We start from the raw sequence: 27991 nt of genomic DNA, 5'->3' as shown, positions 1-27991 counted from the left end.
TACTCATACTAAGTTGCAGAACTGTAATATTTCTCCCTGCCGTAAACTCAAAAAACGCGTCGCGAGTTAATTAATCACCAGCGCCAAACCACTTTGATCAGTCTACGATACACAACATGACGCTGTCGGAAAAGTTTGGGGCCGTCTACGACGACAATGAGGAGCTCAAAAAGGAGTGCGCCAACATCATGTCCATCTTCAATCTCTCCGAGGAAGATCTGTTCATCAAATGGGAGTGTTTTGCCATCAACACCAACGGCGACGAAAAGACAGACTTGGACCTGGGCAACCTGTCCAAGCTCAAAACGTATCTGCTGAAGGAGATTGAGAAGGCCAAGAAGGCTAAGACGACAACCCCGCGTCCGAAAATGCGACGAAACCGAGAAGGAGCAGGAGATATGGATCTGTTCGACCAACTGACCCATAGTGCTCTTGGAAGTGCTAAACGAGGACCTGCTGGAGGTGACAACGACCAGACCCCCGTCAAGAAACGTCCCCAGCCCAATGGTACAGGAAATGGACTGTCCATGTCTCCACCTCTGTCTGTGACTCCCATCAGATCAACTCCCCCTCCTCCATCTAACTCCGCCTACTCTTCTCGAAAGGGAGCAGGCACGGTTATGGAGACCCTCAACAGCTCTATCGAGCTAAACCCAGGCCGAGCCGACCCAGAAACCAAGATCGCCATATCAGATCACGTACAATCCGCCAAATACAAGTACAAAACCATGTACCAGAAGGTGTCTGAGGCGTCTGAGACCTTGGACGAACAGATTGAACAATACATGGATTGGTGTGTTCAAAAGGGACTGGTTAAATCGAACGCCGAATTTAAGAACCCTTCTCTCAGTGACCAGAACTCTATTGTTTGTGCCGGTCGAATTGTCCTTGACACTCCTGAAACTGTGAGACTTACAGATGCCTCTGTGTTGCTGGAGACTCCCCGAAGCCGTGGAGGAGCGCTACGAGTGAAGCTCAATCTCTCCTTGCTTCCCTCCGTGTCTCTTATTCCGGGCCAGCTACTTGCGCTCAAGGGTGTCAACTCCAGTGGACGAGAATTTGTGGTGGAAGAGATTCTCAAGCTGGACCCTCCTCCTTTCAGACAGGTGGATAATGTGGCAGAAACCCCTTCTCTGACCCAAATCATCGCCGCAGGCCCTTACACCACAACCAAGGATCTCGACTTCCTGCCTCTCAAGGATCTTCTCGCACAACCAGCAGATACTTTCATTCTCCTGGGTCCATTCATTGACTCAGTGCACCCGCTAGTCGCCCAAGGAAGCTTTTCGGTGCCTGGCAAAATGGTGGCCACCGTGGAAGACCTGTTCAGACACAAAATCGCGCCTCTTCTCAACGCATGCCCCGCACAGATCATTCTCATCCCTTCCACTAGAGACTCAGTGTCGGCCCACCTTGCATTTCCCCAACCGGCTCTGGCTCGAAAGGCGCTCAATTTGGGCAAGAACGTCATCTGCCGAACCAACCCGGCCCAGTTTTCCATCAACGAGCTCATGTTTGGTACTGCCAACCTCGACATTGTGCGAGCTGTCGCCCAGAGTGAACTCAACAAGGGCTCGCAGGAAGATTTCATGTCTCGCGCAGGACGATATGTGGTGGAACAGCGGTCCCTGTACCCTCTATTGCCTGGTCCTCAGGCCAAACAACCCGGCGTGGCTGAGGAGAATCAGACGCTGACGTACCACCATCTGGACAAGGCGTACTTGGGCCTGTGTGACTTTGTGGACGTGTCTCCAGACATTATCATCATGCCCTCGCAGGTGCAAGCGTTTGTTCGGGTGGTGAATTCGATTGTGATTATCAACCCGGGCTATCTCACGCGAATGGACAGTGGAGGATCGTATGCTTTGTTGACATCGGCCCCTTACCAGGGAGGAGACGCCAAAGCATGGGAAAGAGTACGAGTTGACATTAAGAAGATCTAATCGGTCTTAAGGAAGACTGAAGCGGCGATCTGGTCCATTGTATGCCATTGCCAGTATCTGTGAACAGGAGCAAGACATTATATAACGGTTGGAACAGTCGAAATAGCACCTAAAATACAAGTTAATACTAAGAGTGAAGCACTTGTAGCAACGGAGCTTTCCCTACATGTTGGCTTCCTCTGAATCGCACTTCATATTATCCAGTCTCGTGATGTGATATATTATATGAAGATCGATACAGTACATAATCCGGCCATCTTGCTGATATTCTCCTCCAGATGACATCTCATGACACTCAACATGTGCAAACGAGACCACGAAGAGCGCCTCAAGGACCGCGTTGAACGACTAGAGGAGGAGGTGTCTAATACGCAGGACCGGGTTGAAGGTAGCAATGAGCAGCTGAGGCGCGCCTTGCTCACCAAGAAGTTAACCCAGAGCGAGGTGAACGCTCTTCGGCAGTCTCTAGACGAGAACGAGATCAACTTGATCGAGTATCACGAGGAGTTGGTTTCTTGTCGAGAAGAACAGTCGCTGTTAGGGGGTCCTAGGAAAAGAAAGAAAATCGAGAGAACGAGTACAACTAGATCAAGCAGGAGATGACTGACAAGAGAGAACAAGAGAACAGAAGCATACAGAAAACTTTTCAGGTCGTTACAACTTGTACAAAAGCGTGGCCTCGCTACAGGTTGGGTGTTAGGCAAACATTACATTAATCATGAGGGGGTATAATTATAAGGCGTCATTGCAGTTAAAGGGGGCAATGGAGCTGTTTAAATGAGGAGAGCGGCGGCAGCGACACCGAGAGCGGCGGCAGAAACACCGACAGAGACGGCGCCGTTGGCCTGCTCGGGGGCAGCGGGAGGAGCAGAGGGGGGAGCCTGGATCTGGCCGTCACCGATCTGGGTGACGACGGCGCCGGTGTTACCTCCAGCGGTGGGCTTGGCCTCAGCAGCGGAAGAGGGGGCGGCAGAGGACTCGGCAGCGGCGGCAGAAGAGGCGGGGGCGGCAGAAGACTCTGCGGAGGTGTCAGCAACAGCGTAGGCGCCGAAGGGGATTCCGTCGTCCTCGCACTTGGAGTTGTCGTCGACGGCGTAACCGTTGCCCTCGGGGCAGCCGGCCCAGTTAAAGCCGGGGACGGTCACGTAGCCCTTCTCGAGGGTGACGCCGGAGGTACCCTTGCCGTCGGAAGCGACCTTGGCCTCGCCGGAGGAGAAGTCAATGGCCTTGTCGTCGGCGTAGAGGACGCCGTCCTTGATGGTGAACTTGGCGCCGGAAGAGCCAATGGTCAGAGCGTCACCGGAGACGCCTACCGAGGAGAGGTGGATGGCGGAGGCGGATCGCAGAGACATGATGCCAAAGGGCTTGGAGCCGTCGGTGACAACGTCAAGAGCAGAGGCGGCGGCGGCGAGAAGGAGGGTGGCGGCGGTGAACTTCATTTTCGGGGCTGTTATTGATTGGATATGGATATGGGTCTACTGCGAGCGACCGACGACGTATTTATATCTGTCTAGAGTCGCATGTCGGTAGTCTGGTGTAAACTGTGTTGGAGATAGAGTGCCAGAGCCATCTATGCTTGATGCAAGGCTATTTTAAGTGTAACGAACATGGGTGGATTAGCGTTGGGGTTGTTGCCTTGACTGGAGAAGGAGCGATACTGGTATGGGTACGAGCGAGGGCTGTTGTAGACTCGTTTCGGAGCAGTTGATACGGACACGGAAGACAATGTTCCACAATCCAAAGACCAATCGATTCACCGCAAACAAGAACAGTGGGCGGCTAGTTTGGGTACTCGTACCATAGGATAACATTTAAGACTGAAAGAGTCAAAAGCAGGCCTTTAACACTACGGTCACCCCATCTGACTGAGACACAGCAGTGTGGAAACGGAAAACGACAGATGCGGAGGAGTTGAGTGAGTGCAAGTATGTCTCGTACTCGTGCCAACTACTGATGTGTGCTGTACACTGGTCAACATGTCATCAGATGACCAATGTCTCACAGTGTTGTGTTGATAGCTTCTGGTGCTAGTATCACCACCCTAATGCTAAACATTCCCACTCTCGGACTACCGAAACCCGTGCTAACGTCAACACGGACATGCCAAGACCCGCTTGTGGAGCTCGTACAGGAGCTATTAAACATTAAACATTCCAGGCCGCCCTGCACTGGTTTCCCGAGACCCAAGAAGACGCCATCCAGGGCAATTCCCCCCACTCTCTCGGCTTTAGGTTTCTGGGCACATCGCCATCTTTGCTCGCAACTTGGCGGTGGGGTGATGTCCACTGGATGGACGATGAGGGGGCGACTTTTAAGAGGAACTGCAATCAACAGCGACATCTCCACGGAAACTATCACAGACAAGTCCACCTGACACTCCATCTGACACTGCTCTGGCACCCGACGCATTCCGACTGCTCCCCTCCCCCACTGTTTATTTTGGCTTTGACTGCCATGGCAACTGCCCTGACGTCCAATGACGTATACAGCGAGTTTTCGACCCGAAATGGAAGCCTTCTGATGCAGTTACTCCGAAAGGTGACGTCATTATCGCAAAAGAAGGAAGGAAAAAGGGAAAAAAGAGGGAAAAAAGAAAGAAAAAAGAAAAAAGAAAAGAAAAAAGAAAAAAAGGAAATCTTCGTCACCTACCAGCTGCAGGCGACAGCTTCGGAGGGCTTCCCTTTTCCATGTGTGGTTTTATGTGGTTTGTATCTATCAACATGTTTCATTCATTTCCATTTGCCTTGTCCATACATGCTTGTAGTTAGTAGCTACTCGTACCGGAACTACTGTACTGCAGTTTCAGCACATAAACATCACGAGTCATGCAACGATATGATATCTGCCATGGCAATTATGCGAGTCGGCAGGTACTACTCGTGCTTGTAGTACTTTTGTTTTACTTTTTTTTGCTTGTTTTTATTTTTATTAGAAACATATCGCACAACCGTAGATACTCGTACAAGTAATGTACATAAAAACGAGAAACGCCGTACCAACCTTACGGCTCAGCGTTGTCTTCTCCGCGGACTTGTAGACACACATGTTAGAGATAAATATAGATTTCGCGATACAACGGCGGCTCCAAAAAGAGCTCAATGTCGATCAGCAGTGAAATTTCATGGTCGATCCCGTTCATGACTTCCATATTGAAAAAGATGTTCCGCGCAGTCGACAAGTGGCCAAGTTGGTGGTACTGGTACGAGTACTTACGATACTTGTACATGTCTTGTACATAGTCTTGTACAGCAGGTCCATCGTGAATCTGACAGCTCTTTATACACCAATGATACAATGGAAGAGTTCATACCGAGTACGATAACTTTACTACCCCAGCTTCCCAGCTTCCCAGCTACCCAGCTTCCCAGCTACCCCTAAACATTATGGTGGTGCTGCACGGGACACTTTTTGTGGTAGAAATACTACAACTGGTGCTTGAATATATATTAATCAACTCCGAATCCCTTTCTCATCCTATTGATGTCATAATACCCGCCCCTCGCAGTACAAAAAAGTCTCAATATGTGCGGTAGGAACTCAACGCATATACTATACGACTACCTGAGGTTCAGAGAGCAGCCAGTTCCGTACAAGCTGAAAAAGTACGACCGTTGAGTTTCCGCTGAGACCGGAGAGGCCATATCACTCTTGAACGATGCTGTGAGCACCTGGACATAAAATGCTCCGATTTCATGGATGTCTCTTTCCTGAGCACCCAGTACCAATAGTGTTGGTTGTTGAGGACTCTACGACCACCAGACTTTCCAATCGCTCATATTTGCTTCGTTTGATTTGATTGTTGATATCTTTCTGAACACGAGGAATGGCGGACACGATTGTGATGTGCTCTTCTGAGCGCGCAGATCTGAGTCTGCGAGAATCTCAGTGAGAAGATAGGTGAGTAGCTAAACAGTTATGTCGGTCTGTCAGTTCAATAACAGAAACAACACCACTCCAGCTGCATTAAGCATCCCAAAACATCCCGCCATCCATCTTGTATCTTGAAAAAAGTCGACTTATAGACCTTCCGTGCAGTATGTATGCATTCTGAGGCATAAGCGAGAACGTCAGAATCGCGCGCTCTGGCCAAGTTATACTCTCCTTAGATTTCACACAATTACTTATTGGCACTCCAATCTATTACTCGCTTACATTCAAATGCTTCATTAAACCGTTAAATACATTAAATAAACTAAACAATTATCTAGAGAAGGAAGATCATGGCACCGGCGACAGCGGCGGCAACAGAAACTCCGACAGTAGAAGCGCCGTTGGCCTGAGCAGGAACAGAGCCCTGAGGGGACTGGGGCACCTGGGGGACAGAGGTGGGCTGCTGCTGGGCAGGGGCGCCGGGCTGAGCAGGGGTGCCTGGCTGCTGAGGAGCACCAGGCTGTTGAGGAGCACCAGGCTGCTGAGGGGTGCCAGGCTGTTGAGGAGCGTTACCAGTGCCGGGCTGCTGAGGCTGGCCACCAGTTCCAGGGGCACTGGGCTGCTGGGGATGAGAAGGCTGCTGAGGAGCAGGGGCAGGACCAGCAGTGGGCTTAGGGGCAGGACCAGGACCAGCAGTGGGCTGCTGAGGAACAATAGGCTGAGACTGAGGTCCAGGGCCGGGGGCAGGACCGTGAGAAGGAGCAGGGCCGGGACCAGGAGAGGAGCAGGTCGGGCAGGAGAAGGAAGCAGGTCCGGGACCGTGGAAAGGAGCAGGTCGGGACCAAGGAGAAGGAGCAGGTCCGGGCCAGGAGAAGGAGCCGGACCGGGACCAGGAGAAGGGGCGGGCCAGGAGAAGGAGCAGGACCGGGGCCAGGAAGGAGCAGGGCCGGGGTTTCCAGTAGGCTGAGGCTGGGGTGCAGGAGCAGGTGTGTTGGTATCACAAGGCACAGTCAGGGTGACGGTAACGCCCTCAACGACAGTCTGGATCTCGGTCTGAGGAGCATTAGTAGGGACCCGAGTAGTCACAGTCACGGTAGGGGTGATACACTTCTGATCGTCACAATGCGTCAGAGTCTCGGTGAGAGTCTGGGTGACGTACTCCACAGTCGTAGATTCAGCAGTAGGCTGGGGAGCAACAGTTGTAGGCTTGGGGCCGGGAACAACAACCTCGGTGGACGGTCCAGGCACCACAACCTCGGTAGAAGGCTTGGGAGCCACTCCTTCAGTGGAAGGCTGAGGAACAACGACCTCGGTAGTAGGCTGGGGAGCCTCAGTGGTATCACAGGGAACGGTGATGGTGACGGTGACGCCCTCAACAACGGTCTGAATGGTGGTCGTGGCGGGGTTTGTGGGCACAACGGTAGTCAGAGTGATAGTGGGGGTCACACACTTATCCTCATCACAATGGGTGACGGTCTGGGTCAGAGTAGAAGTGATGGACTCGGCCGAAGTGACGGTAACCACAGGCCAACGGCAGTAGTAGAGGCCGTGGTGGACTCGGACAGGTACGGTGGGAGTTGAAAGCCCAGTCTCAACAATGGAGCTAAGGGGAGACAGGGACGGGGAATCTCGCTGGAAAGGGGGCCGAGGAAGCGGCAGAAGAAGCGGCAAAAAAGCAGCAGAAGAAACGGGAGCCCTCGCTGGAAATGGGTCTCAGAGGAGACAGGAATCTCAGAGGAAGCAAGGTGTAGACGATACAGGGGCCTCCGAAAAACAGGGAGTAGAAGAAAACGGGGCTCAGAAGAAAACAGGTGTGGGGAAGCAAGCAGGGGCAGTAGAAAGAGACGGGAGCTTCAGTAGAAAAAGCGGGTGCCTCAGTTTGACGAAACAGGGTGCCTCAGTGGAAGGGGGGGGCCTCGGTGGGAAGAAGAGGGCCTCAGTGGAAGGGGAGCCCTCAGTGGAAGAGGGAGCCTCAGGGAAAGGGGGAGCCTCCAGTGGAAGAGGGAGCCTCAGTGGAAGAGGGAGCCTCGGTGGAAGAAGGGAGCCTCAGTGGAAGAGGGGGCCTCGGTGGAAGAGGGGCCTCAGTGGAAGAGGGAGCCTCAGTGGAAGAGGGGCCTCAGTGGAAAGGGAGCCTCGGTGGAAAGGGGAGCCTCAGTGGAAGAGGGAGCCTCAGTGGAAAGAGGGAGCCTCGGGGAAGAGGGAAGCCTCAGTGGAAGAGGGGGCCCTCAGTGGAGAAGGGGGCCTCAGTAGAAAAGAGGGACTTCAGAGCTGGAAGGAGCCAGCAGAGGTTTGTGGCAGGAGCTGAAGAAGTGGCAGGAGTGTTATCGCCAAGGATACCCAGATCAGTCATGAGTTTGGAGACACCAGCGACGCCAGCGTCGACAGCACTCTGCACGTTAGCATCAGTTGTGAACGACTTGACGTTGTTTGTGAACAGGGTGTAGTACAGGTCATCCTCGCTTCGTACGTTGCTGATGGCCTGCTGGACATCGTAGTGAGGCAGGTACTGGGAAACCAGAGATCTAGCTGTAGTGAAGTCGGGAGACTGTTCGTAGGCGCTCACGGAGTTGAGGGCGGCGGTGACAAAGGCAGGGAAGGTGTCTGTGTCGAAGCCACCCAACATGGAGTTGGCAGCCTGGTTAAGCACATCGTAGATGAGCGGGTTGGAGGCAATGTACTTGATGAGCTGGTCGACCTCGGACTTGGCTTGGGCGTCGTCGATCTGGGAGTTGTGGGCAGCAATGACTCCCTTGGAGAAGCCATCAATGGCTCCATCGGCAATGACGTTCTGGGCCTTGGCCCGGTGCAGGGCGACTGCAAGGATAACGAGTGTGGTGAACTTCATTGTGGCGAGTAGCGATCGTGGGGACACGGGAGAAGAGGGTCCTGTGGAGACGCCCCAGGGTCTTTATGTACTTGTACTGAGACCAGGCGGGCGGCGGGCCCCAATAGGTTTCGTGTTGCTTCTATTGTACCAGGGTCCTGACTGCTCCTAGGCCCGGCGTAGACAATCGCAATAGACTCAAGCTATTTTAGAAAAGCAAAGCCAGAGCTTGTCGTCGTCGCAGTATAATTCGGGAGCCAAGCTCCTGAGAGGGTGTCGCGCGTGATATCCGGGGGTTGTATTCTCTTGTATGGTATCGTCTTTTGGGTATCAGTCTTCCCGGTGTGTCTACAACAGACACAGGCAGGGCCCGTTTGAGATAGCTGGTTACCACCCGTCATCTCGTATTGCGCATCGTCCATCCATGATCTCCAGTCAATCAGTCGATCTCCCATGGACGCTTGGCCTTGTGCTCGCCGAGTGCCAGCTGTAGGTTGGCATGGGGTTGGTGCATAATTGGTGTGATCTGCATGATCTGCACGCATTTTAAAACCCCGCCTTAGTGGGGCTACTTGGAGATACTTGGAGATTTAGCACGAGTACCGGTTCGGTAGAAACTAGGGTGTGGGCTAAAGGGCAGTTGGAGCCTTGCGGTTGTGGTACTCGTGCTCTACGAGCTGTTTCAATGCTCAAATGAAGGTGTTTTTCTCTCCAAGACCTGGCAGCCATGTTGCACTCTATTGCTCACTAACCTCAACACACCCTTGTTCACCATACAGGGGTCAAAGTCGTTCTGTGCCCGGTCTGCGATGCAGCGGAGGGTTGAGGGACTCTGAGACCAGGTGTGTAAGACGACGAGTATACCGTACAGTGGCCAGATCCGTGTCTCTTTCGGGCTATGAGAGCAACATTGCCTATTGGGGTTGAGTCTCACTTGGATTTGTCATTAAATTTGACCAACCTGAGTGACTATTTGGTTGTACGAATACTTGTACTTGCACGTATAATGGTTCCCCACCAAAATGCTCATCGAACATCACCACTCCCCCGCACAACTGTCGATTTTTTTTATTTTTTATTCTTGGTTTTTCTGCACCGGCAATCTTTTTTTCAATTTTTTAAAAAAAATTAAATTTTTCAAATTTTCTATTTTGTAAACTCGGCTAATGGAACCTTAGTACCGAGTGCCAAGTTGCCATGCGTCCATAGGAGGGGCCTTTCATGGACAGCTGGACAAGGAAACGGTCCTAAAATGGGCGGTGAACACTTTTGAGTGCATCTACGATCCTTTTGGGGCCTCGAATCGTCTCTTTCACCTCCAATCGGCACTGTTTATTGTTCTTATGCCCCCATAGTCTATATAGTGCCTGGCTAATTGGCTACACCTCCAAACAAGTCGGCTTTTCGTTTTCGCAACTCTTTCTGCTCGCTGTCTCACTCCTTCTACACCCATCCTCTGGTAATACGCGCAACCCTAACGTTTGAGAAGCAGTGGGTGTTCACCTGGTGTCCACTGGTGTTCATCTGATGTTCACCTGATGTTCACCTAACGTTCACCTGGTGTTCAACCGCTCCACCTGCTCCACTGATCTGGTTAACTTGCTGACCAACCTCAGACATGTCAAGCTCATCCCTCAAACACCCGCGATCGCAGGTATTTTGAGCTCTTAATTAGAAAGAAACAACCCAGACAGGTTTCTCAACTTACTTGGAGGTACACTATGTCAGTGCATGCTGCTGCACAATTGTCGGAGATGGGATAGGACTCAGACGGTCATAGGGATCCGGTCGACGCCGTCCATCTTGAATATATTGAGGGGATTCGTCGTCACGTTCGAGTCTGTCAACTCCTCAACCTCGACTCTCCTCCCCTCTGTATGTTGTATCTCCCCCCCCCTGCCTACTCTCGCCGCTCCAATGTTTGGGTCTCATACGAACCTTCATATAACGTCTCAGACCCCTCCGCACGTAATTCTCATGGTTGAGACACCATGCTTGCCTGTTCAGGATGCCCCCAATATACACCACAGTCTTCAGTGATTCGTCATCATGTATAAATGGGGTGTGCTGATCATCACCCTGATCGGCGCCGTCCATCTGAGTCAGCAGCCCACTCTTCTCAAGACACAAGTAAGTCATTGGACATCAATCTAGAAGGTGACATCCGACTCTGTATATATTATTGCGGGATCTAGAAAGGAATGCACACCTTCACACCCCACTTCACGTTGCTGCCGTCTCGAAGTAGAATATGAAACATACACAAGACGCGAAGTAGTGATAGTTTCGCGGTTTTAAAACAAGAAAGATAATGTCCGTTCGCGAGCTCATAATCATCAACTCATTACAGTACCCGTAGTCCATAGACAGAAGTCGCAGCTTCGAATGTTCATTGTTCGTATCGCAAGATCACTATACATTCCACTGCCAGACACCCGACTTGCAGTCAGGCAGACCCCTGGGTTTCTTGTCTTTAGGACGCGGGCTATGGACCCTGTAGCCCCCCAAAAAAAACTGTTTTGCGAATGTTATGGTGAATACAGTAATTAACCGCTCCTCGTGTTTCAGTGAATACTCCGGGTACTTGTGCTACTCGCGCGTAGGAAAGACCGTCATCACATGCTATTACTATATACATACTACTTTTGTAGTTTCTTGGTGTCGCTCTCCTTCTCCTCATGCATTCTCACTCCGTTGACCAGGACCTCCAGGAACTCGCCTTGATCTTGAACAGCGTGCTGGTGTCGCTCATCAATCAGAACCTTCAACTTGTCCAAAACAGCCACAAGCCCGGTCCCGTATTGATACTCGGTCAGGCTCAGTAGCGCCTTGTAAGTCTGGTCAGCCCGTACATTTCGAGCTCGCATCTCCTTGATAAGCTTGTGAATCTCAGGAACATCGCCCAGACGAGCATGGCACTCTGCCAAAAGAGCATAGGCCATGGGTTCTCTCAACTGTGCGTCCTTGAGAAATTCACGCGCCTCCACATACAGTCCCTGAGACACCATGTGCATGCCGACCACAATCCATTCGTAGCCCGTCTTGGTGTTGTACTTGGGACTGCCCAAAACAGTTCCATCTCGTCGGGGGCCCTTTCTAGTGCAGTGTTTAGACACATAGTCGGCCAGAATAACCCGCGGCGAGCCAGAGTGTTTTTCTGTACTGTCTAGGCCTGCATTGGTGCTTCTCAGCATGTCCACGTCCAGACGACAAACTCGTTTTCTCCAGGACCCCTGAGGAACAGCCTGTTCAAAATCAGCCAGGATCTCCTCAGCCAGATGAAGAAACCCTTGTCGGCACAGCCCTCTGATGAGTGTCAGGTAGTCGTGCTCGGAGAACGGAATCTCCGTTTTGGTAAGCATCGTGTAGTACTTGTATGCTCTTTCTGCCCTGCCTTGTCGGACCATAGCCTCGATGGTCCGTCTTCTCTTGATGTGTACGCCCTGGAAGGCGGCAATAGAAACACCATTGCGCACGTCCATCGAGTTGAGAAGCATCATGGGCACCATGTTTCGCAGATCGAGGTTCTTGGTGAGCACTCTGACCTCAGACACAGCAGGAGACGCCAAAACTCGATCCAAGTCGCCAGATTGTTCCGGATGATGATGACAAAATACCCGGAAAAGGGACGAAACGGCAGCCGGAGTTAACTTTGGCTGAGACTGGGCCTGGATAATTGCCCGTTTCATGGACTGAGTGGCTCCATAAGCCTCGATCAGGCAGCAGTTCATTGTGTCGTGGATTTTCATGTTAGGCTGGAGTGTCAGAAGCTTCTTGTGGAACCCCAACACTCCCTCCCAATCCTGTCTTCTTGCCAGAGCCAAGTATCCCGAAATGGTGCTTTTGTAGGTGTAATAATGCTTGGACTTAACCAAGTTGATAGCCTTGTCAAACTGCCGCAGGTACAGATACCGCAGAAACATGGCCTCCTTGACGCCCTGCATCTTGTCAAAGCCTCGAGAACACAGATACTGCTGGAAGATTTTGATCTGTTTCGGGGTTCCGAGCTGATGAAACCCTCTCACCATCTGGCCGAGCACTTTGTCCGACTCCATGAACGGCAGATCCTGGTACTGGGTGGCGTATCGCATCATCTCGGACAGATTAAGCGCCACCGTGCGCGTGCCCTTCAAGTATACGTAGGCCACCTTTTCCTGGAACGTTTTGTGATCACTGAACCGTTTGTCATGCATCAGTTGATCCACAAACGCCCTTGCTATCGAGAAATCAACGTTGATAAAGATCTCCAAAGCCGTCAGAGATACACTGGCTGGTCCCTTCTCCACCAGCTCCCAATGTTTGTTCATGAGTTGGTCCGCAAACCGCCATTGGTTGGTTTCGGCCGCACTGCGCAAAATGACCTCAAACTCGGCCGTGTGTAGATTATCACAGTGGAGCTTTTTGCACAGCTGCACCACCGTTTTGTACTCCTCCCTTTTGTACAGGCCGGTGAAAGCCCCCTTTCTATATCGTCGAGTGAGCTTGTATCCCTTCTTGATGCCGTCCGAAATGAAGTTTTGTATGTCTGCCATCGAAGCACTGTCTGCGTTGATCCTATCCCAGATTCCTCTCTGCCACTCCATGTTGATCTCTGTTGGTGTCACTGTCGGTGCCGATGCTGTCGTTTCTGATGCTGTCGTTTCTGATGCTGATGCTGTCGTTGCTGATGCTGTATCTATCGCCTGTTGTGTATGCTTAGTGTCTATGTCCTCCTCCATTTGATCCAACTCAACGAACCCACTCTCTTCAATGCTTGTATGTGGTGAGAAAGCAGGCACCGGGTCCGAAACCAGAGTCTCCGGGACTACGGTCCCCGCCGCCGTCCTCTTTTGTAATGCTGGCACTCTTGGCGTTTTGGGGGGCGGACCCGTCGCTCGGGCCCTCGCTTCCTTGTGTATGGCTCCATCAGCCTTGTGCTTAACCTCCTCCAATTGGTCCAACAAGCTGTCCGCGTCCGAAAGAGCAATGCGGACTTGCACCGTCGGAGCCTGCTCTCGCACGCGGCTGCCTGTGTGGAAAAATAGACTGGCTTCTCGCCCATTGTCGGTTGGCGGAGCCATCTTTATCGTCTCTCGTGGCGGCTTCTTGGTGGGATCGGCCTTTGGACGAGGGCCCAGTAACTCTCCCTTGCGGGCCAGCTCGGCCATCATGCGCCGTGTGTACGCATTCCTCAATACCCGCGTTGCCAGCATGGCCTAGGTGTTTTTGTGGGGTCGTGCTGGCTTGATCTCACGAAAATTTCAAAATCAGGTCTACATGCGCGCTAAAGTTTTGTGCCGAGTCACGTGGCCGGAGAAAGACGACGACTTACCCCCAAAGAAATCAGTGGAGCACAGGGACAGGTACCGAAGCCGGGGAAACGGGGGGGCACTCGTGAGCTGTTTTTTACTCGTTAAAGACGGAAATCAAACCCTCGCCATCGCAAGCTCACGTCTACATTTCAAATTGCTCGTGGTGTTGTGCAGATGGAGGCATACGATGGAGATGTCAGCAATTGGGAGGTGAATAACAGCCCACAAAATAAACGTCCGAAGTTCACCATCGAAAATGGGAAAAAATGGGAAAAAGAAAAAAAATGGAAAAAAGAAAAAAATGGAAAAAAGAAAAAAAATGGGAAAATGGGAAAATAAAAAATGGGAATATAAAAATAAGGAAAAACAAAAAAATGAGGGAAAATAAAAACGGTGGGAAAATGATGGAAAATGGGAAAAAAGGGGAAAAAAGGGGAAACCCCACATTGGCTGAATTCGAGAATTATGATACAAGTACAGAGATGTTGGAATAGTCGAATATGTCAGAATATTGGTGTTGACAGGATTAGCAGTAGGAAGTTCTTTCTGCCTTGGTATGTATCAACCTACCGATACTCGTACTTATACATACTGTAGTTATATCATTCTTGTGAGAAATGCACGTACCAAACTACAAGTACAAGTCTCCAGTATTGTACTACAATACCATGCAATAACAAACATCTCATAAGGGGAATCTAGACACACTACATAAGGAGGGCAGCGGCACCGAGAACGGCAGCAACAACAACGTTAGCGTGCTGCTGAACGCCGGCATTGGCCTGGGCAACGGTGGTGCTGGGAGCCTGAACGGGAGTGGTGGGGATGGTGAGGTTGTTGGGCTTGGTCAGAGTCTGGGTCAGAGTCTTGGCCAGAGTAATGGTAGAAGAAGACTCGGGCACGGGCTTGGGAGCAGGAGCAGTGGTGGGCTTGGGAGCGGGCTCAGGGGCAGGCTTGGGAGTCTCAGGCACGGGCTTGGGAGCAGAGGTCTCAGGGGTAGGCTTGGGAGCGGGAGAAGAGGTCGCGGGCTCGGGCTTGGGCTTGGGCACGACCGAGCCGTGCTCGGAAACAGTGGTAGTCTCGCAGGGGACGGTCAGAGTCACGGTGACACCGTGGGTGACGGTGGTGACGAGAGTAGCGGGGATCTCGTGGCACTTGTGGTCGTCACAAGAGGTGATGGTGACGGTGGCCACGGTAGAGTTGACGTGGGTCACCTCGGTGACTGTAGCAGGAGCGGTGGAGTTAGCGAAAGCGCCATCTGTGTTAGTATTAGAGTCAGAGCCGGCACCAGAGTCTGTGTCTTCGAGACCTGAACCAGAACCGGAGTCAGAGCCGTCAGAACCGGAGCCTGAACCAGCAGTGGTAGCAGAGCCGTCGGTAGCAGTTCTAGTGGCAGCTCCAGATCCGTCAGTAGCACTTCCAGTGACCAGAAGCTCCAGACCCGTCGGTAGCAGAGCCAGAGGCCCAGATCCGTCGGTAGCAACTTCCAGTGACAGAAGCTCCAGAATCCGTCGGTAGCACTTCCAGTGACAGAAAACTCCAGACCCCGTCGGTAGCAGAGCCAGAGCCACCAGATCCGTCGGTGCACTTCCAGTGACAAAAGCTCCAGACCCGGTAGCAGAGCCAGAGGCCCCGGATCCGTCGGTAGCGGAGTCTGTAGCAGAAACACCGGATCCGTCAGTGGTAGTAGCAGAGGCACCGGAGCTATCAGTAGCAGAGGCAGGGACAGAGGCAGAACCAGAACCGTCCGTAGCAGTGTCGGAAGAAGCACCGGAGCCGTCTGTAACAGTGTTGGAGGCGGAACCTGAGCTAGATCCATCGGAAGCAGTGACAGAGCCTGAGCTCTGTGTCTCATCAGCAGTAGCAGAAGTAGGTGCAGAGGAAGCAACAGCATCGGAGGAAGTGATAGAGCCAGACGAATCGTTGGAGGCAGTGCTAGACTCTGGGAGGTTAGTAACGGTGACCACCACGGAGGTGGTGGAGAAGCACTCGGTGGGAGCGGGAACGGTAGTGGCAACGTTGCATCCGAGCAACACGTTTACGACATCGTCTGTGACAAACCGCAGCAGATCTCCAAGAAGGGGCAGACACAACAGGCACTCAGTAACAAGATCGCCAACTTGAACAATGATGGGACAGAGGCAGTCCAGCAGACCATTGCAGGTTAGGAATGTTGTGAGCACCTGTGTACAAGTATCCACACAGGTCGCGAGATTGGGGGCAGGCGCGGGGGTGCACGTGACAGGAACGATGGATTGGATAGTAGTTAACTCACCAGCTTGAGCGTGGGCTCCAACTGCAGCGGCGGCAGCAATAAAAACGAAAGAAAACTTCATACTTGAAAGTGGTAGTTGGAAAAGAGGGAAAGTGGTCGGTTGCTGTGAAGAGGGCTTTTCTGGGGCGAAGCTCTCGTCTTTATGTACTGTTTTGGCAAGTCGCCAGGGGCCATTCTTTCCCACCCTATAGCATAGCACACTACCGAGTAGGCGCTAGCGTCACTTGGTTTGTACGGATCAGGGCGTCTTTGTTTGTTAGTACAATACTGTACTTGGAGTTTGATGTGATGGGTATCAAGAGACGTGCTGCTGGATGATATTATGGGCATTGTGAGGGATGCCTTGGCTGTGATAAAGGGCGGGTCATCTAATGAACATGTCCATCTTCACGTCCCGATATGACCATCAGCTTCATCGATTCCTTGGGTTCATTCTTCCTCGTGCGTTGCGTCGCGATTCTCCATGCCAGTGCGTCGATTCCGCGTTTGGCCACCACCACAACAAACAACGGACAAGGATGGGACGTGTTTCCCTGCTGTTTAGCCTGTTAACCTCGCGTTTAGTCTGTGTCAACGACGCTAGAGTGGCCATGCGTTAGCACCACAAGCCGCATGAACGAGCGTGAGATGGCATGAGGGGATCGACGACCGTGGTTGTGGGCTCGGTAGGAGATCTAGGTATCGATCTGCAATGAGTTTTTCGCTCATCGGGCAGCTGGTATCTCGCAATCTGGCTGTATTTGGACCATAGGCCACACGTACGGCCCAAAGGGTCTGTTTCTGTTGCTATCTCGTATCTGTAAATCGATCTTGACGTGGAATACTAAAGTTTGACATTGACAACTGTTTTGGGCAAGGCACTTGCTCCCCCGGAAAAAGGGCGTTCAACGAGCCGGATATTATGGCGGTGGACATGGTGGTGATTGGGGAGAGACTTTGACGTGAATGGCTCCACATTTCTCGTCTCGAACCTCACGGAATGTACCGTCCGAGTAGCGTAGCATCACTTGGGCGTATGAGTATAGCTACACTACCACTAATTACTGTAGATACATTCCAATGGAGGCCAAGAAAGCATTCCGTAGCGGCGGATGGGGCAATGTAATCTGAGCGCGACCAGTGCCCAAAGTGCGTCTTTTGGCGTCTTTTAGCGTCTTTTAGCGTCTTTTAGCGTCTAACGCCCACTTGCAGGGGATCTACATTGTAGACAAGTCAGACCCTGAGGAGACAAGCATATGGCAATGCCGAGAGATTGGGGGAGAGTGCCCATGATTTGCATAAATATACAAGATGGACTGATAAACCAGGTTCAGATAGTTGGGCGAGACCGTTTCAAGTCGTTTAATACTCGGTTTTATTTATATATCGGTTTTTTTATTTCCCATTTGCATGTCCATTGCCATTTGGTCTTTTCCAAAATCGTCGCCATTTGACGCTTCCGGGGCCAAGGAGTAGACGTGCTAAAGCAGGCCCAAGATTGGTAATATCTTTTCGTGAAGAGCAACCAACTTGTTTATATGACCAAAGGAGACGTCATCTTTCCTCAAATGGGCAACCGCAGCTGAAATTATCGACATGTGACATCAAATCGCAGCCCTAGGATTTCCAATCTAACGCACTCCAGGCCTTTGTTTCTACAGGTAGGCTATACAGTAGATATGATACAAAGCGCCAGAGACAATAAGAGCTGAGCGCTTGTTGTCTCGGGGTGTAGACTATGTAAAATGACAGCTGTGGTGGTTGTAGTGGTTGTGGTTTGATTACTTACGAAAGGAGCGTGGTTCAGGTGTCGGCGGCGTCCGAAGATATCGGTTGTCTGTATGGACTAGAGAAGAAGTGCACCAACAGCAAGGGCTATAACGCCGAAACCTGCCTTCACGTGGGTGCCCGCATTGATTGGGATGGATGGATTTGTAGAAGTGGGAGTAGCTGTCAGGGTATGGTTTGTAGCTGTGCCAGAGCGGGTTTGAGTGTGGGTAGTGGTGTTGTGGATGCCACTAAAGGAGGTGGTTGTGTTGGAGAACGGAGGAGCAGAAGTGCTAACCCTTGAAGTAGATGAGGTGGTCGAAATGGTGGACAGGGCGGAGCTGGTGGAGAACGTAGCAAAAGAGAAAAGGGTGGACGACTCGGTGGGTGTAGCAGAGTCATATGACTGGGTCAAAGAGGTTGGCGCATCTGTTCTGATGGTGCTAACTGTGGAAGAGGTTGAAGAATCTGTTATGGAGCTAACTGGGGAAGAGGCTGAAGAATCTGTTATGGAGCTAACTGGGGAAGAAATCTCTGTGATAGAAGTATCAGTGGAAGTGGAAGTCTCAGATGTGTTTGCAATAGAAGTATCAGTGGAAGTAGATGCCTCAGAAGTGGTCCCAACAGAATTATCAGCTGAAATAGATGCCTCAGATGTAGTTGTAGCAGATCTAGCAGAAGTAGAAACATCAGCTGTAGTTGTAACAGAAGTAGCAGCTGAAGTAGATGCATCAGCTGTAGTTGTAACAGAAGTAGCAGCTGAAGTAGATGCATCAGCTGTAGTTGTAACAGAAGTAGCAGCTGAAGTAGATGCATCAGCTGTAGTTGTAACAGAAGTAGCAGCTGATGTAGATGCCTCAGATGCACTACCCTCAATAAAACCAAACACTACCCCAAGACTGGAGACTCGTGAAGTAGCTGATGCCCACTCCCTTGAATACTGCGGAGTAAGAGAAGGCAGAACAGGAGTAAGCATTCCCAGAGCATTGTCGAGGTTGACTTGAATGTTTTCCAGAGCCTGAGAAGGGTCATAATGAGGCATGGCTTTGGAAAAGCCGTCTACCAAAGACTGGTAATCCGGAGAGGTCTCAAGCGCGTCTAGAGTCTTTCCAGCTTCACTCAGCAGAGACGGAAAGTTGTCAGAGTTGAGACCCATCAGGGCAGCAGGAAGAGCCTGTTGGAGCAGCTTGTCAACATTGGGATTCTGGGTCACAATGTCGACGATAGCTTGAATCTCAGCAGAGGCCTGACTGTTTGATATGGAAGAGTCTGTCTTTGCACCGACGAAACCGTTGACAATGTTTCGCACAATCTGGGCGACCACAACGTTCTGGGCAGACACAGTTGAGGCCCAGAGGGTAGTATAGAAGAAGAGAGACTGGGTGGAGACCATTCCGAAGCGAAAGACTGGTAGGTAGCGAGAGTGGAAATGGAAGGTGTACTCGAAGTGAGTATGAAGATTGCAACCAGGTATATATACCATTCAAGTGTGTGAACTGGTACTCAATATTCATCTTGGATGTAGAAGGAGTCCCCATTTGTCCTTATGGTGGTTCTATAATTGGTTCACATTCGTTCCATGCTACATTGTATGTACGGTACATACGATGCCGTAGGTCACCTGTCCACATTTCGCGAGATGCGAAACAGGCGTGGTTGGAGGCACGACAAGTCTTCAAGTCTTCCGAGTTCATTGGAGACAATATGGGCTTGTGGATAACATAGCAAGGAACGAACTGTGTCTTTCATCGCCATTTCTCTTGAGCTGCTCACTCAACGCAGCAGTAACCCTGACTAGCGCCAAAATTTGACTGTCACGTTAAACGGTCTAAAATAGGAACAGGTCCAGTACTCGTACTAGTTCTCCATTGTTCAGCACTCGCTGGTACCGAATAAAGCCACTTTCAGCCGCATCGGGGTGCGCTATTTTGGTCCATGAGAGAATACCCTGGACAGAAAAATGTGGCCGGCGAACAGATCAGTGATCGGGAGTCGTTCATAGCACACCAACCAGTGTGGATGGATCATGAACAGTGGGTGTTTGAGCTGTACCATGGTGGTAAACTATCGGTACCAAAGACAGGTCTGTGTAATGGTCTGTGTAGTGGTCTCGGTAGTGGTTTCGGTAGTGGTTTCGGTAGTGGTCTCGGTAACTACCATTAGATGTTTGTCTTGGTATCCGGTTGAGATAAGAGCGACAAACCCTCAAATGCTCTTACATCCTCTCAGATGCTTTCTGATCCCCCTCAGATGCCCTTTAGCTCGCGTAACTGGGTGATTCGCCAAGATCGTCTCATCTGCCATAAATAACTTCCTGTGCTCGTGATAGCTGTGATAATCCCCTCATATCGGGTTAAATATAACTCAGGGTACTCATTGTTTGTAGCCAGAGCGAAATGGGGGCTCCTGTATTGAACAGTGGGGTATTGGTGGGCTGGGGGTGCTATTTCTGGCCAGAAATGACCTCCTTTGCGTCTTCTTTTGATGTATTAGTCATCAGTTGGTGAGTTTGAGCGTGACTGTGTTCAGTTAGAGTCCGTTTTATACAGTGGTTAATTAGGAGACGTTTATGGTGTTCATTTTGGACATAACAACAATCTCTTGAATTTGATGGGCAAGGGTCAGAAAAGGACCTACTGGACACGAGACCATTTTATATATTTCCCCTCCATTTTTTCCTATTTTATTGTTAATTTACTGTTAATTTATTGTTATTTTTGATTTTTGATTTTCCCCCCTTTTCCAAACTTTTATCTATTAAATTCATATTCTCCACCTTTTTCCACTTCGGCTCAACCCCGGACCCATTTCGACACCGACGTTTTTGCTCTTGTGATCAGAACCGTAGCCGCACAGGTTAGAGTGCAGCGGATTTCGCGTACAAGGAACAAGGCGACACTAGGGAGTGGCCAGGTGCTCGTTAGACAGACAGCAGCGTTCTTGCGGCGGTTGTCGGACCTTTATATACAGCAGTAAGAGGGTCGCAACAGTGTACAAGTATTAACACATGCCCAAGCTCGTGATTTTTTGGGCTCATTAATTTAGGACACGATAATTATAAGTATATAAAATTCACAGGTAGCAGAAGCAGACTTGTACAACAACAGTGGAGACGGGCATTTTTGCATGATAAACCAGCGTTAAACCAATCTAATAGCACCCGCGGCCCGGTTCCAAGTCACGTGACCCGTACTTTCCGTGCACTTGCTCTCGAATGGCCCACTTGTGTGACCCTCCCACTCTCCCCAAACGACTTAATTACCCTACAGTCGCTAAATTCCGGTACGGCTTGCAACCAACTGGGCAGTTCACATTATACATATATATATTCTAGCTCTACACCGGAGGAAAGAGAGGCAGCAAGGAAGAACGATAAGCGTTGACACACTGAGCGACCCATGTCAGATACCGACTGGACCCACGATGACAAGCGACGGAAAATAGAAAAACCGGTCAAACAGACCCATGGACACGCCCATCCGCGCCACTCTCATTCGCACACTCGACAGACTCCCCGCCCCGTCTTCAATGACGATGGAGACTTTGATTTCAACAGCGGAGCAGGAGAAGATGAAGAGGGACCCACAGGCACGTCTGCAGGCACAGACTCGGCCGACAGCGATCTTTCTCCGATCGAAAGAGGCCCCAGAAAACACTCGGCAGTGCTCAAGACCCAGATGCAGCAGCCTCCGTCCCGGGAACGACACAATTCCAACCACGCGGGATACACGAGCGACACCGGAGGCTCTGTGCTCGACAACGTGTGTCGGTTGTGCCACCGAGGTAACTCGCCCAAGTCCAACCAGATTGTCTTCTGCGACGAGTGCAGAACGCCCTACCACCAGCTGTGTCACAACCCTCCCATCGACAGACTGGTGGTTGACGTGGCAGACGCCCAGTGGTTCTGCAAGTACTGCCAGCCGAAACGACGAGAACGGCCCCTGGAGACGGGAAAATCAGGAGAGGGCTTTTCGACCCAGGTCAAGAAAACGTACCTCTCGTCTCTGTCCAAGGCCCAGCTTGTGGAGCTCATTCTGTACGCTGAAAACAACGTGCCTAAGCTGCCCATCTACTCGCCGCAGACCCATTCCATCGTGCTGCAGATGCAGCTGGAAAATTCTAACAAGACGGACACCACCAAGAGTAACCGACGTTTGCTGTCTTCCATCAACTACGAGGATCTACTTATCGACACACTCAAGGCCAAGTCGAACGGAGAGGAGGCCAGCGCGCAGCAGATTTGGAAATGGATCGCATCAGACACAAACCCAGACACTGTGGACCCCAAGTTTGTTCAGGCCGCCACTATGGCTTTGCAACGAGCTCTGAGAGAAGGCAAGATTCTGAAACGCGGCAAGTCGTACCGAGTCAATCCAGATTACCAGAAGAGTTCCGAGATTTCGCTTTCGTTGCTCATTTCTCTGGACGACGAAGCCATGTTCAGTGACGAGGTCGTGCTCAAGCTGCCTCCTGCTACGGAGGAGGATCTGTACTACACCATTGACGACAACGACGATGTGTTTAGTGCGCGGTTGCACGATGAGCAGGAGCAGGAGGTGTGACACTACTTGCATTCAGACTACAGAGCGGAGAGACATTCAGGAGGACAATATTTATTTGCATCACTATAGGTTTAGAACCATATGACATTAATGGCGGGTATATGACTGCAAGATGGTACAAGTAGTTTACTCTACTTATATACAGCTACTTGTACTCAATCTAGGGCTTCAGAGAGTACTTGTACCGGTACAGTATGTGTAGTTCATTCAATCGCTTTGGCGAGTTCATTCTATTACTGGGTAGTTTCACTATTGTTGACGTGTGTCTTTTCCTAGCCATAGGAAACATCAACGGTGTTGGTTAACAAGGCAATGTTCTCATCGAGAGCCAGGGCGTACTTCTTGACTAGATCAGTGTCGAGGCTTGTGTTTTGATGGAAACGCTTTGACAACGCCACGACCTTGCTGAGCATTTCTCTGATCCAGACGTCCACGTCAGCCACAGTCTGGAAGTGTGTTTCCGAGGCCTCTTTGGCGTCGGAAGCCGAGTTGGGCTTCTTGTTGGCCTGTCTATCTCTGATCACAGACATCATTCTGCACAGCAGCAGACCTGTGAAGACTCCACTAAAGTGCAGCTGGTCCGACAGGTGTCTGAAGTACTCGTCATCAGCCACATTGAGCAAACCGTCGATGACTTTTCGTCCCAGAGAGGCCATTTTGTAGAGTGTAGATAGGTTGACTTCCTCTAGGACATCGCTAACGACTGTGAATTGAGGGTCGTCCGATACCAGGCCCAGAGCAAAGGGATCAAAGACGGAATCAGACAGTTCTGTGAGCTCCAGTAACGACGTGAAGCCGCGCTTATCATTGTTCAGATCCACTCCTCCACTAGTAGGTTTTTGACTCTTCTTCTTGAGATACAAAGATCGGTAGTGAGAGTGGTAGAGCACCACCAGATAGCCATAATGGTAACCCATTTCTGTGAACTGGGTCGTTGGTTGTTCAAACAGGTACCCCCACTCTTCCAGCCACTGGGCCAGCTCGTCCTCGAACGTTTGCAATGGCTGCAGCGTCTCGATGAAGTTGTAGACAATGAGCTGGAAGGAGATTTCGGCTATCATTCGGCCGTCAAAGTTAGTAGCGGAAGAAAGATCCAGAGATCGACGGCACTGGTCCAGCCGGATTTCGTCGAGAATGCACATTCTTCCAGTCATGACGCAGTTGACCAGGTGTGCCAGACACAGATGGTTCCACACTCGGTAGGTGGTGACCTCGTCAAACTCCGTCACGGGCGAGATTCCATCCGCAGACATGACCAGACCAAGGGCGTCCTTGGTGATGAAATGCTGCAGAGCTACCGACGAGATGAACCATGAATCAATCACAAATTCCTTGGCTGAAAGCGACAGACCGTAGATTGACAGCAGGGTCAGAGCCTGCATGAATTCGATCGTCTGTGGCACTACCAGAAGCGATGCTGTCAGTTCCTGTTGTAGTTTGTTGAGCAGAAGAGGGTACACCTTGGACTTGTATTCGGCCATATGGGGATTGTATCTCAGTGAAACACAGCAAACGACAGTCAGCAGAAGAGAACATCGCTGTCGGATGCGCACAAGCAGCTGGTCTGCCGGCAGATCCATGGGAAACGAGACCCATCGTCCGCAGTTTTGTCGGAACTCTTGCAGGAATCGTAGCACCATGGCTTCACTGACAATATCCATAGAAATGACGTCCTGGTCATGGAGCACCATCTGCGGGTTCATGAGCCGCTGGACAGGCAGTGGAATGTGTTTTTCGGGCAGAATACCGGCGATAATCTGGAAAGGAGACGTCACGTACTGAACGGCTGGGGTGCCGAACGAAGCGATCACGTTTCTGTAATTGAAGTCTGCTGCTGTTGCGGGTGAAAAGGCCGTTGTTGCCCGCGTGAGTCGTCCTGCTGACGCCACCGATGTCGGCCGCCTGCCACCGTTGCTGCTGTTGTTGTTATTGTCCTTGAGCTCCTTCATCATCTCCATCATGCTCTCCATGGTCTTCTCCATTCGGTCCAGACGCGCATTGACCTCGTCCGGCACCTTGGGGAACTGTTTTTGGTTTTGCGACGCATCAAAGTCATCCTTGTCGCTGTCGATGAACGAGCACGTTGTGTTGAGCACGTGGCATCGCAGACACCCGGGTCCATCGGGCTTGGGGAAACATCGCGTCTTCTGATGGCGACACATATCACATGCTCTCAGAGCCCTGGTGCCCACGTTTCGTTTCTTCACCGGCGGCACATCCACGCGGTCCTCCGGCCCGCCGCGGGCCTCCCCTAGCTTCTGTGCTTCCTCGTCGCGCTTCATCTGGTGAAAACGGGGTTTTTTGACACTCGATTTTTCGACACTCGATTTTTCGACACTTGATTTTTCAGCGAACCCAGATTATGCGCTACACCAGCGCCTGCATATGCGGCGTTAGTGGGGAAGTGGAGTAGTTGGAGCCGTGTATGATACTAGAGTGGCGCTGAGGGCGCGTTTGGTGGTCGTTCCGGTTGCCCTATGAGACTGAACCTGGTTTCGACAGGTGTTTTGCACTCATTCGCCTACCTCTCGCTTATCACCGATTTATGTTTCATTTCATTGGACTATTGTTAGTTTTTCCGCCAAAACTCAAAATGTTTTCTGACATCTGACTAGAACACGGCTCCTGTCAATGAGCAAGGATTGAGTGTCTACAAGTGCAAGGAGTGGTAGTGTTCAATGGCTTTTGGTCTAGAACCAGATGAGCATGAAAAAAGGAACGTGAGTTTCCTGATATTCCCGCCGCTAATCATTCTGTCTCTCTTACCCACCCAAAGCGTCCCTCCGATGACATTTCCATACGAGCGCTTACTAAACTAAACTGTCACTGGCGCCGATAATACATTCATCTACCAGTACTACTATCAACTACTGTCGACTACTATGGTCCGCCACTGGACTCCAATGGACTCTCCAATGGACTCTTCAACGGACTCCTATGGACTCTTCTCGGACTCACTCTGATCAACGCTGTATTCCACTATTCCACGCTCTAGTCGTAATCCCGCACATGGATGAGAGGCCGGTAGACGGGCCGCCACATCTGAGTCTCGACCCAGGCGAGACACTCGTCAAAGTTGTCGGGAATCTGCACATGTTCCTTGGTGCCGGGCTTGAGCTCTTCCTCGACAGTGGCTAGGCCCTCAGCCTTGGCCTGAAGAACCACGGCAGTGGCCACCCGGGCCGAAATGATCTGGATGAGAGCTACGTCGGGAAGTACTCCCTCGTCGTGGTTCTTGAGAATGGGGGCCTGTTCGGCGAGGCACTCGATGGCAGCAGCAATCATGGTGTTGGTGATGAGCTTTGATCGAGACAGAATGGCTCCCAGCCCGATTCCGGGGAAAACAAAGCAGTTATTGTTCTCAGACGTCTCCTTGCCGTTGACTGGGTCAAAGGGCGAGCCGGTGGCAACCAGAGCCTTGCCGTCGGTCCACTTGTACAGATCTGCAGGGACAGCCTCATGAAGACGTGTGGGGTTGGAAAGAGGGAGAATGATGGGTCGAGGGGTGTGTTTAAGCATCTCCTTGACAACCTTCTCGTTAAAGGCGCCGGGCTGAGTGGAACATCCAATGAGAATATGGGGCTTGACGGCAGCAACCACGTGCTCCAGAGTCTTGGTGTCCACTCCCTCGTAATTGGCCTTGTCCTTGGCAAACGGCTTCTGCACGTCGCTCATCTGCTCGTCGGTAAGTGCGGTGGTCAGTAGACCCGGTCGGTCCATGAGAAAGATGTTTTGTCGCGCAGTCTTGTCGTCGAGACCCTGGGCAACCAGGTTATCATAGACCTGTTCAGCAATACCCATGCCGGCCGAACCAGCTCCGTACACGAGAATTCGAGTATCTGTGATATTTTTGCCCAGCACCTTGAGAGCGGCCGTGATGGAGGCCAGAGTGACGGCTCCAGTGCCCTGGATGTCGTCGTTGAAGCAGGGGATCTCCGGTCGATACTTGTCGAGGATCTTGTGTGCGTTAGCGAGCCCAAAGTCCTCGAAATGGATCACCGCCTTGGGATACAGCCTTCGGGCAGACTGCACAAAGTTGTCGATGAAGTCGTCGTACTGCTTTCCTCGCACTCGGGGCATTCGTCGGCCGAGATACAGGGGGTCGTGCAGCAGCTCCTGGTTGTTGGTTCCCGTATCCAGAACCACAGGAATGACTCGTGAGGGGTTGACTCCAGCACATAGAGTCATGAGAGCCAGCTTGGCGATGGAAATACCAATACCGCCCACTCCTTGGTCTCCAATTCCGAGAATACCCTCGGAGTCAGTCACGACAATGTAGTCAATGTCGTCATGGTCTCCAAACGCTCCCAGACGCTCCTCCACGTCGTAGGGACTGGTGATGTCGAGGAAGCAGCCTTCGGGCCGCCGGAACAGCCGCGAGTACTGTTCAATGGCTTCTCCCTGAGTCGGTGTATAGATGATGGGGAAGACCTCCTTAACGTGCTTGAGCAGCAGGGCGTAGTAGAGCACCTCGTTTTGGAACTTGAGCGAGGTGCAGAACCCGTTTTTGGCTAAGGGAGTGCCACACTTTTTGAATTGTTGGTATGCTCGGTCGACCTGTTCCTCCAGGGTGGCTTCGGCAGAGGGCAGAAGACCACTGAGTCCGAATTCCCGTCGCTCGTTGAGGGGGAATCCCGAGCCCTTGTTGAGATGCGGCAGGTTGAGAAGACGAATGCCGTCGAAGCCCACGTAGATGGGGCCCTCAACCGACAGACGGGTTGTGGGCGCCTTTCGGTGGCCGATTTCCCGCGTGCCCTTGACGTAGGACGAGTATTCGAAGCTGGAGGGGCTGGAGGAGGACATGTTTCGGGCCGCAGCGGTGGGCCCAAGCGCCGCCCTGACGCTGGTCTGTGTGGGTCGCATGGTTCGTAGTCGTAACATTGCGAATATCAGCGTGTACAGGAGTACTTGTATACTGGAAGCAGTATCTTGGCAGGAATTTAAATCGCCCCCTTAAGAGTTCGACAACACTCACAACCTCTCAACCTAGATTGGCTATCAACCTTGCGGGATTATGCAGCGCGACAGGGAGCATAAACGGGGTGTTATGGGGGCTGAAAACGGCTGGAAAAGACATAAATCGGACAATTGGCGGCCAGAAAATGTTGCGGGGAAAAAACCGCCCCGAAAACCGCCCTGCTCGTCCAATTGACCGCATCTTCTGTCCCCACTGACGCCTTCCATCCTGCAGGCCAAGACAACGACATGCACGCACGTGGAACAGGCAGACCTAAAATGAGGGTTGTAGGATATTAAAGCTAGTGATTTACGACCAAGAAACATGTAGAGTACGAGTATAGTACGTAGAACAATGATGCTCCAAATAGAGAGAAGATGGCATGTCACTTGGTACGGCCATGGAATGCACGCATTTCCTCAATATGGTTAGTTTTTAACATTGACAGCACTAGTCATGCACCATATCATATCAGCCCACATGGTGAGACACACATCGCATGCACAGGTCAGGTTCTGGGAGG

At 51.4% G+C, this 27991-nt stretch overlaps 10 protein-coding genes across 10 annotated transcripts; 4 read left to right on the top strand and 6 right to left on the bottom strand.

Moving 5' to 3' along the window:
• Positions 1-116: 116 nt before the first annotated feature.
• Positions 117-1943, top strand: YALI1_E22576g (uncharacterized protein; the record flags this gene model as incomplete). Its single annotated transcript, XM_504121.1, has 1 exon — positions 117-1943. One exon carries the CDS (start codon positions 117-119, stop codon positions 1941-1943), a length of 1827 nt encoding a protein of 608 aa, XP_504121.1.
• Positions 1944-2243: 300 nt separating this feature from the next.
• YALI1_E22555g (uncharacterized protein) lies at positions 2244-2546 on the top strand (the record flags this gene model as incomplete). The annotated part of the gene is made up of 1 exon (XM_068283057.1): positions 2244-2546. The coding sequence occupies one exon, from the start codon at positions 2244-2246 to the stop codon at positions 2544-2546; it is 303 nt and encodes a 100-aa protein (XP_068139158.1).
• A 170-nt stretch (positions 2547-2716) lies between these two features.
• Positions 2717-3382, bottom strand: YALI1_E22543g (uncharacterized protein; the record flags this gene model as incomplete). Its single annotated transcript, XM_504119.1, has 1 exon — positions 2717-3382. The coding sequence occupies one exon, from the start codon at positions 3380-3382 to the stop codon at positions 2717-2719; it is 666 nt and encodes a 221-aa protein (XP_504119.1).
• A 4028-nt stretch (positions 3383-7410) lies between these two features.
• On the top strand, positions 7411-8118 carry YALI1_E22503g (uncharacterized protein; the record flags this gene model as incomplete). The annotated part of the gene is made up of 1 exon (XM_068283056.1): positions 7411-8118. The coding sequence occupies one exon, from the start codon at positions 7411-7413 to the stop codon at positions 8116-8118; it is 708 nt and encodes a 235-aa protein (XP_068139157.1).
• Positions 8119-11276: 3158 nt separating this feature from the next.
• YALI1_E22439g (uncharacterized protein) lies at positions 11277-13829 on the bottom strand (the record flags this gene model as incomplete). Its single annotated transcript, XM_504117.3, has 1 exon — positions 11277-13829. One exon carries the CDS (start codon positions 13827-13829, stop codon positions 11277-11279), a length of 2553 nt encoding a protein of 850 aa, XP_504117.3.
• Positions 13830-14635: 806 nt separating this feature from the next.
• Positions 14636-16264, bottom strand: YALI1_E22414g (uncharacterized protein; the record flags this gene model as incomplete). The annotated part of the gene is made up of 2 exons (XM_066094349.2): positions 14636-15186; positions 16204-16264. 2 exons carry the CDS (start codon positions 16262-16264, stop codon positions 14636-14638), a joined length of 612 nt encoding a protein of 203 aa, XP_065950421.2.
• Positions 16265-18028: 1764 nt separating this feature from the next.
• On the bottom strand, positions 18029-19432 carry YALI1_E22383g (uncharacterized protein; the record flags this gene model as incomplete). Its single annotated transcript, XM_504115.3, has 1 exon — positions 18029-19432. One exon carries the CDS (start codon positions 19430-19432, stop codon positions 18029-18031), a length of 1404 nt encoding a protein of 467 aa, XP_504115.3.
• A 1915-nt stretch (positions 19433-21347) lies between these two features.
• YALI1_E22364g (uncharacterized protein) lies at positions 21348-22511 on the top strand (the record flags this gene model as incomplete). Its single annotated transcript, XM_504114.3, has 1 exon — positions 21348-22511. The coding sequence occupies one exon, from the start codon at positions 21348-21350 to the stop codon at positions 22509-22511; it is 1164 nt and encodes a 387-aa protein (XP_504114.1).
• A 272-nt stretch (positions 22512-22783) lies between these two features.
• YALI1_E22329g (uncharacterized protein) lies at positions 22784-24793 on the bottom strand (the record flags this gene model as incomplete). The annotated part of the gene is made up of 1 exon (XM_504113.3): positions 22784-24793. The coding sequence occupies one exon, from the start codon at positions 24791-24793 to the stop codon at positions 22784-22786; it is 2010 nt and encodes a 669-aa protein (XP_504113.1).
• Positions 24794-25502: 709 nt separating this feature from the next.
• On the bottom strand, positions 25503-27392 carry YALI1_E22303g (uncharacterized protein; the record flags this gene model as incomplete). The annotated part of the gene is made up of 1 exon (XM_504112.3): positions 25503-27392. The coding sequence occupies one exon, from the start codon at positions 27390-27392 to the stop codon at positions 25503-25505; it is 1890 nt and encodes a 629-aa protein (XP_504112.3).
• Positions 27393-27991: the final 599 nt, after the last annotated feature.

This window comes from Yarrowia lipolytica, chromosome 1E (genome assembly GCF_001761485.1).
Source record: "Yarrowia lipolytica chromosome 1E, complete sequence".
NCBI classification, from domain to species: Eukaryota; Fungi; Ascomycota; class Dipodascomycetes; order Dipodascales; genus Yarrowia; species Yarrowia lipolytica.
Note: the sequence above shows the minus strand (reverse complement) of the source record. Positions and strands in the feature narration are given on the sequence as shown.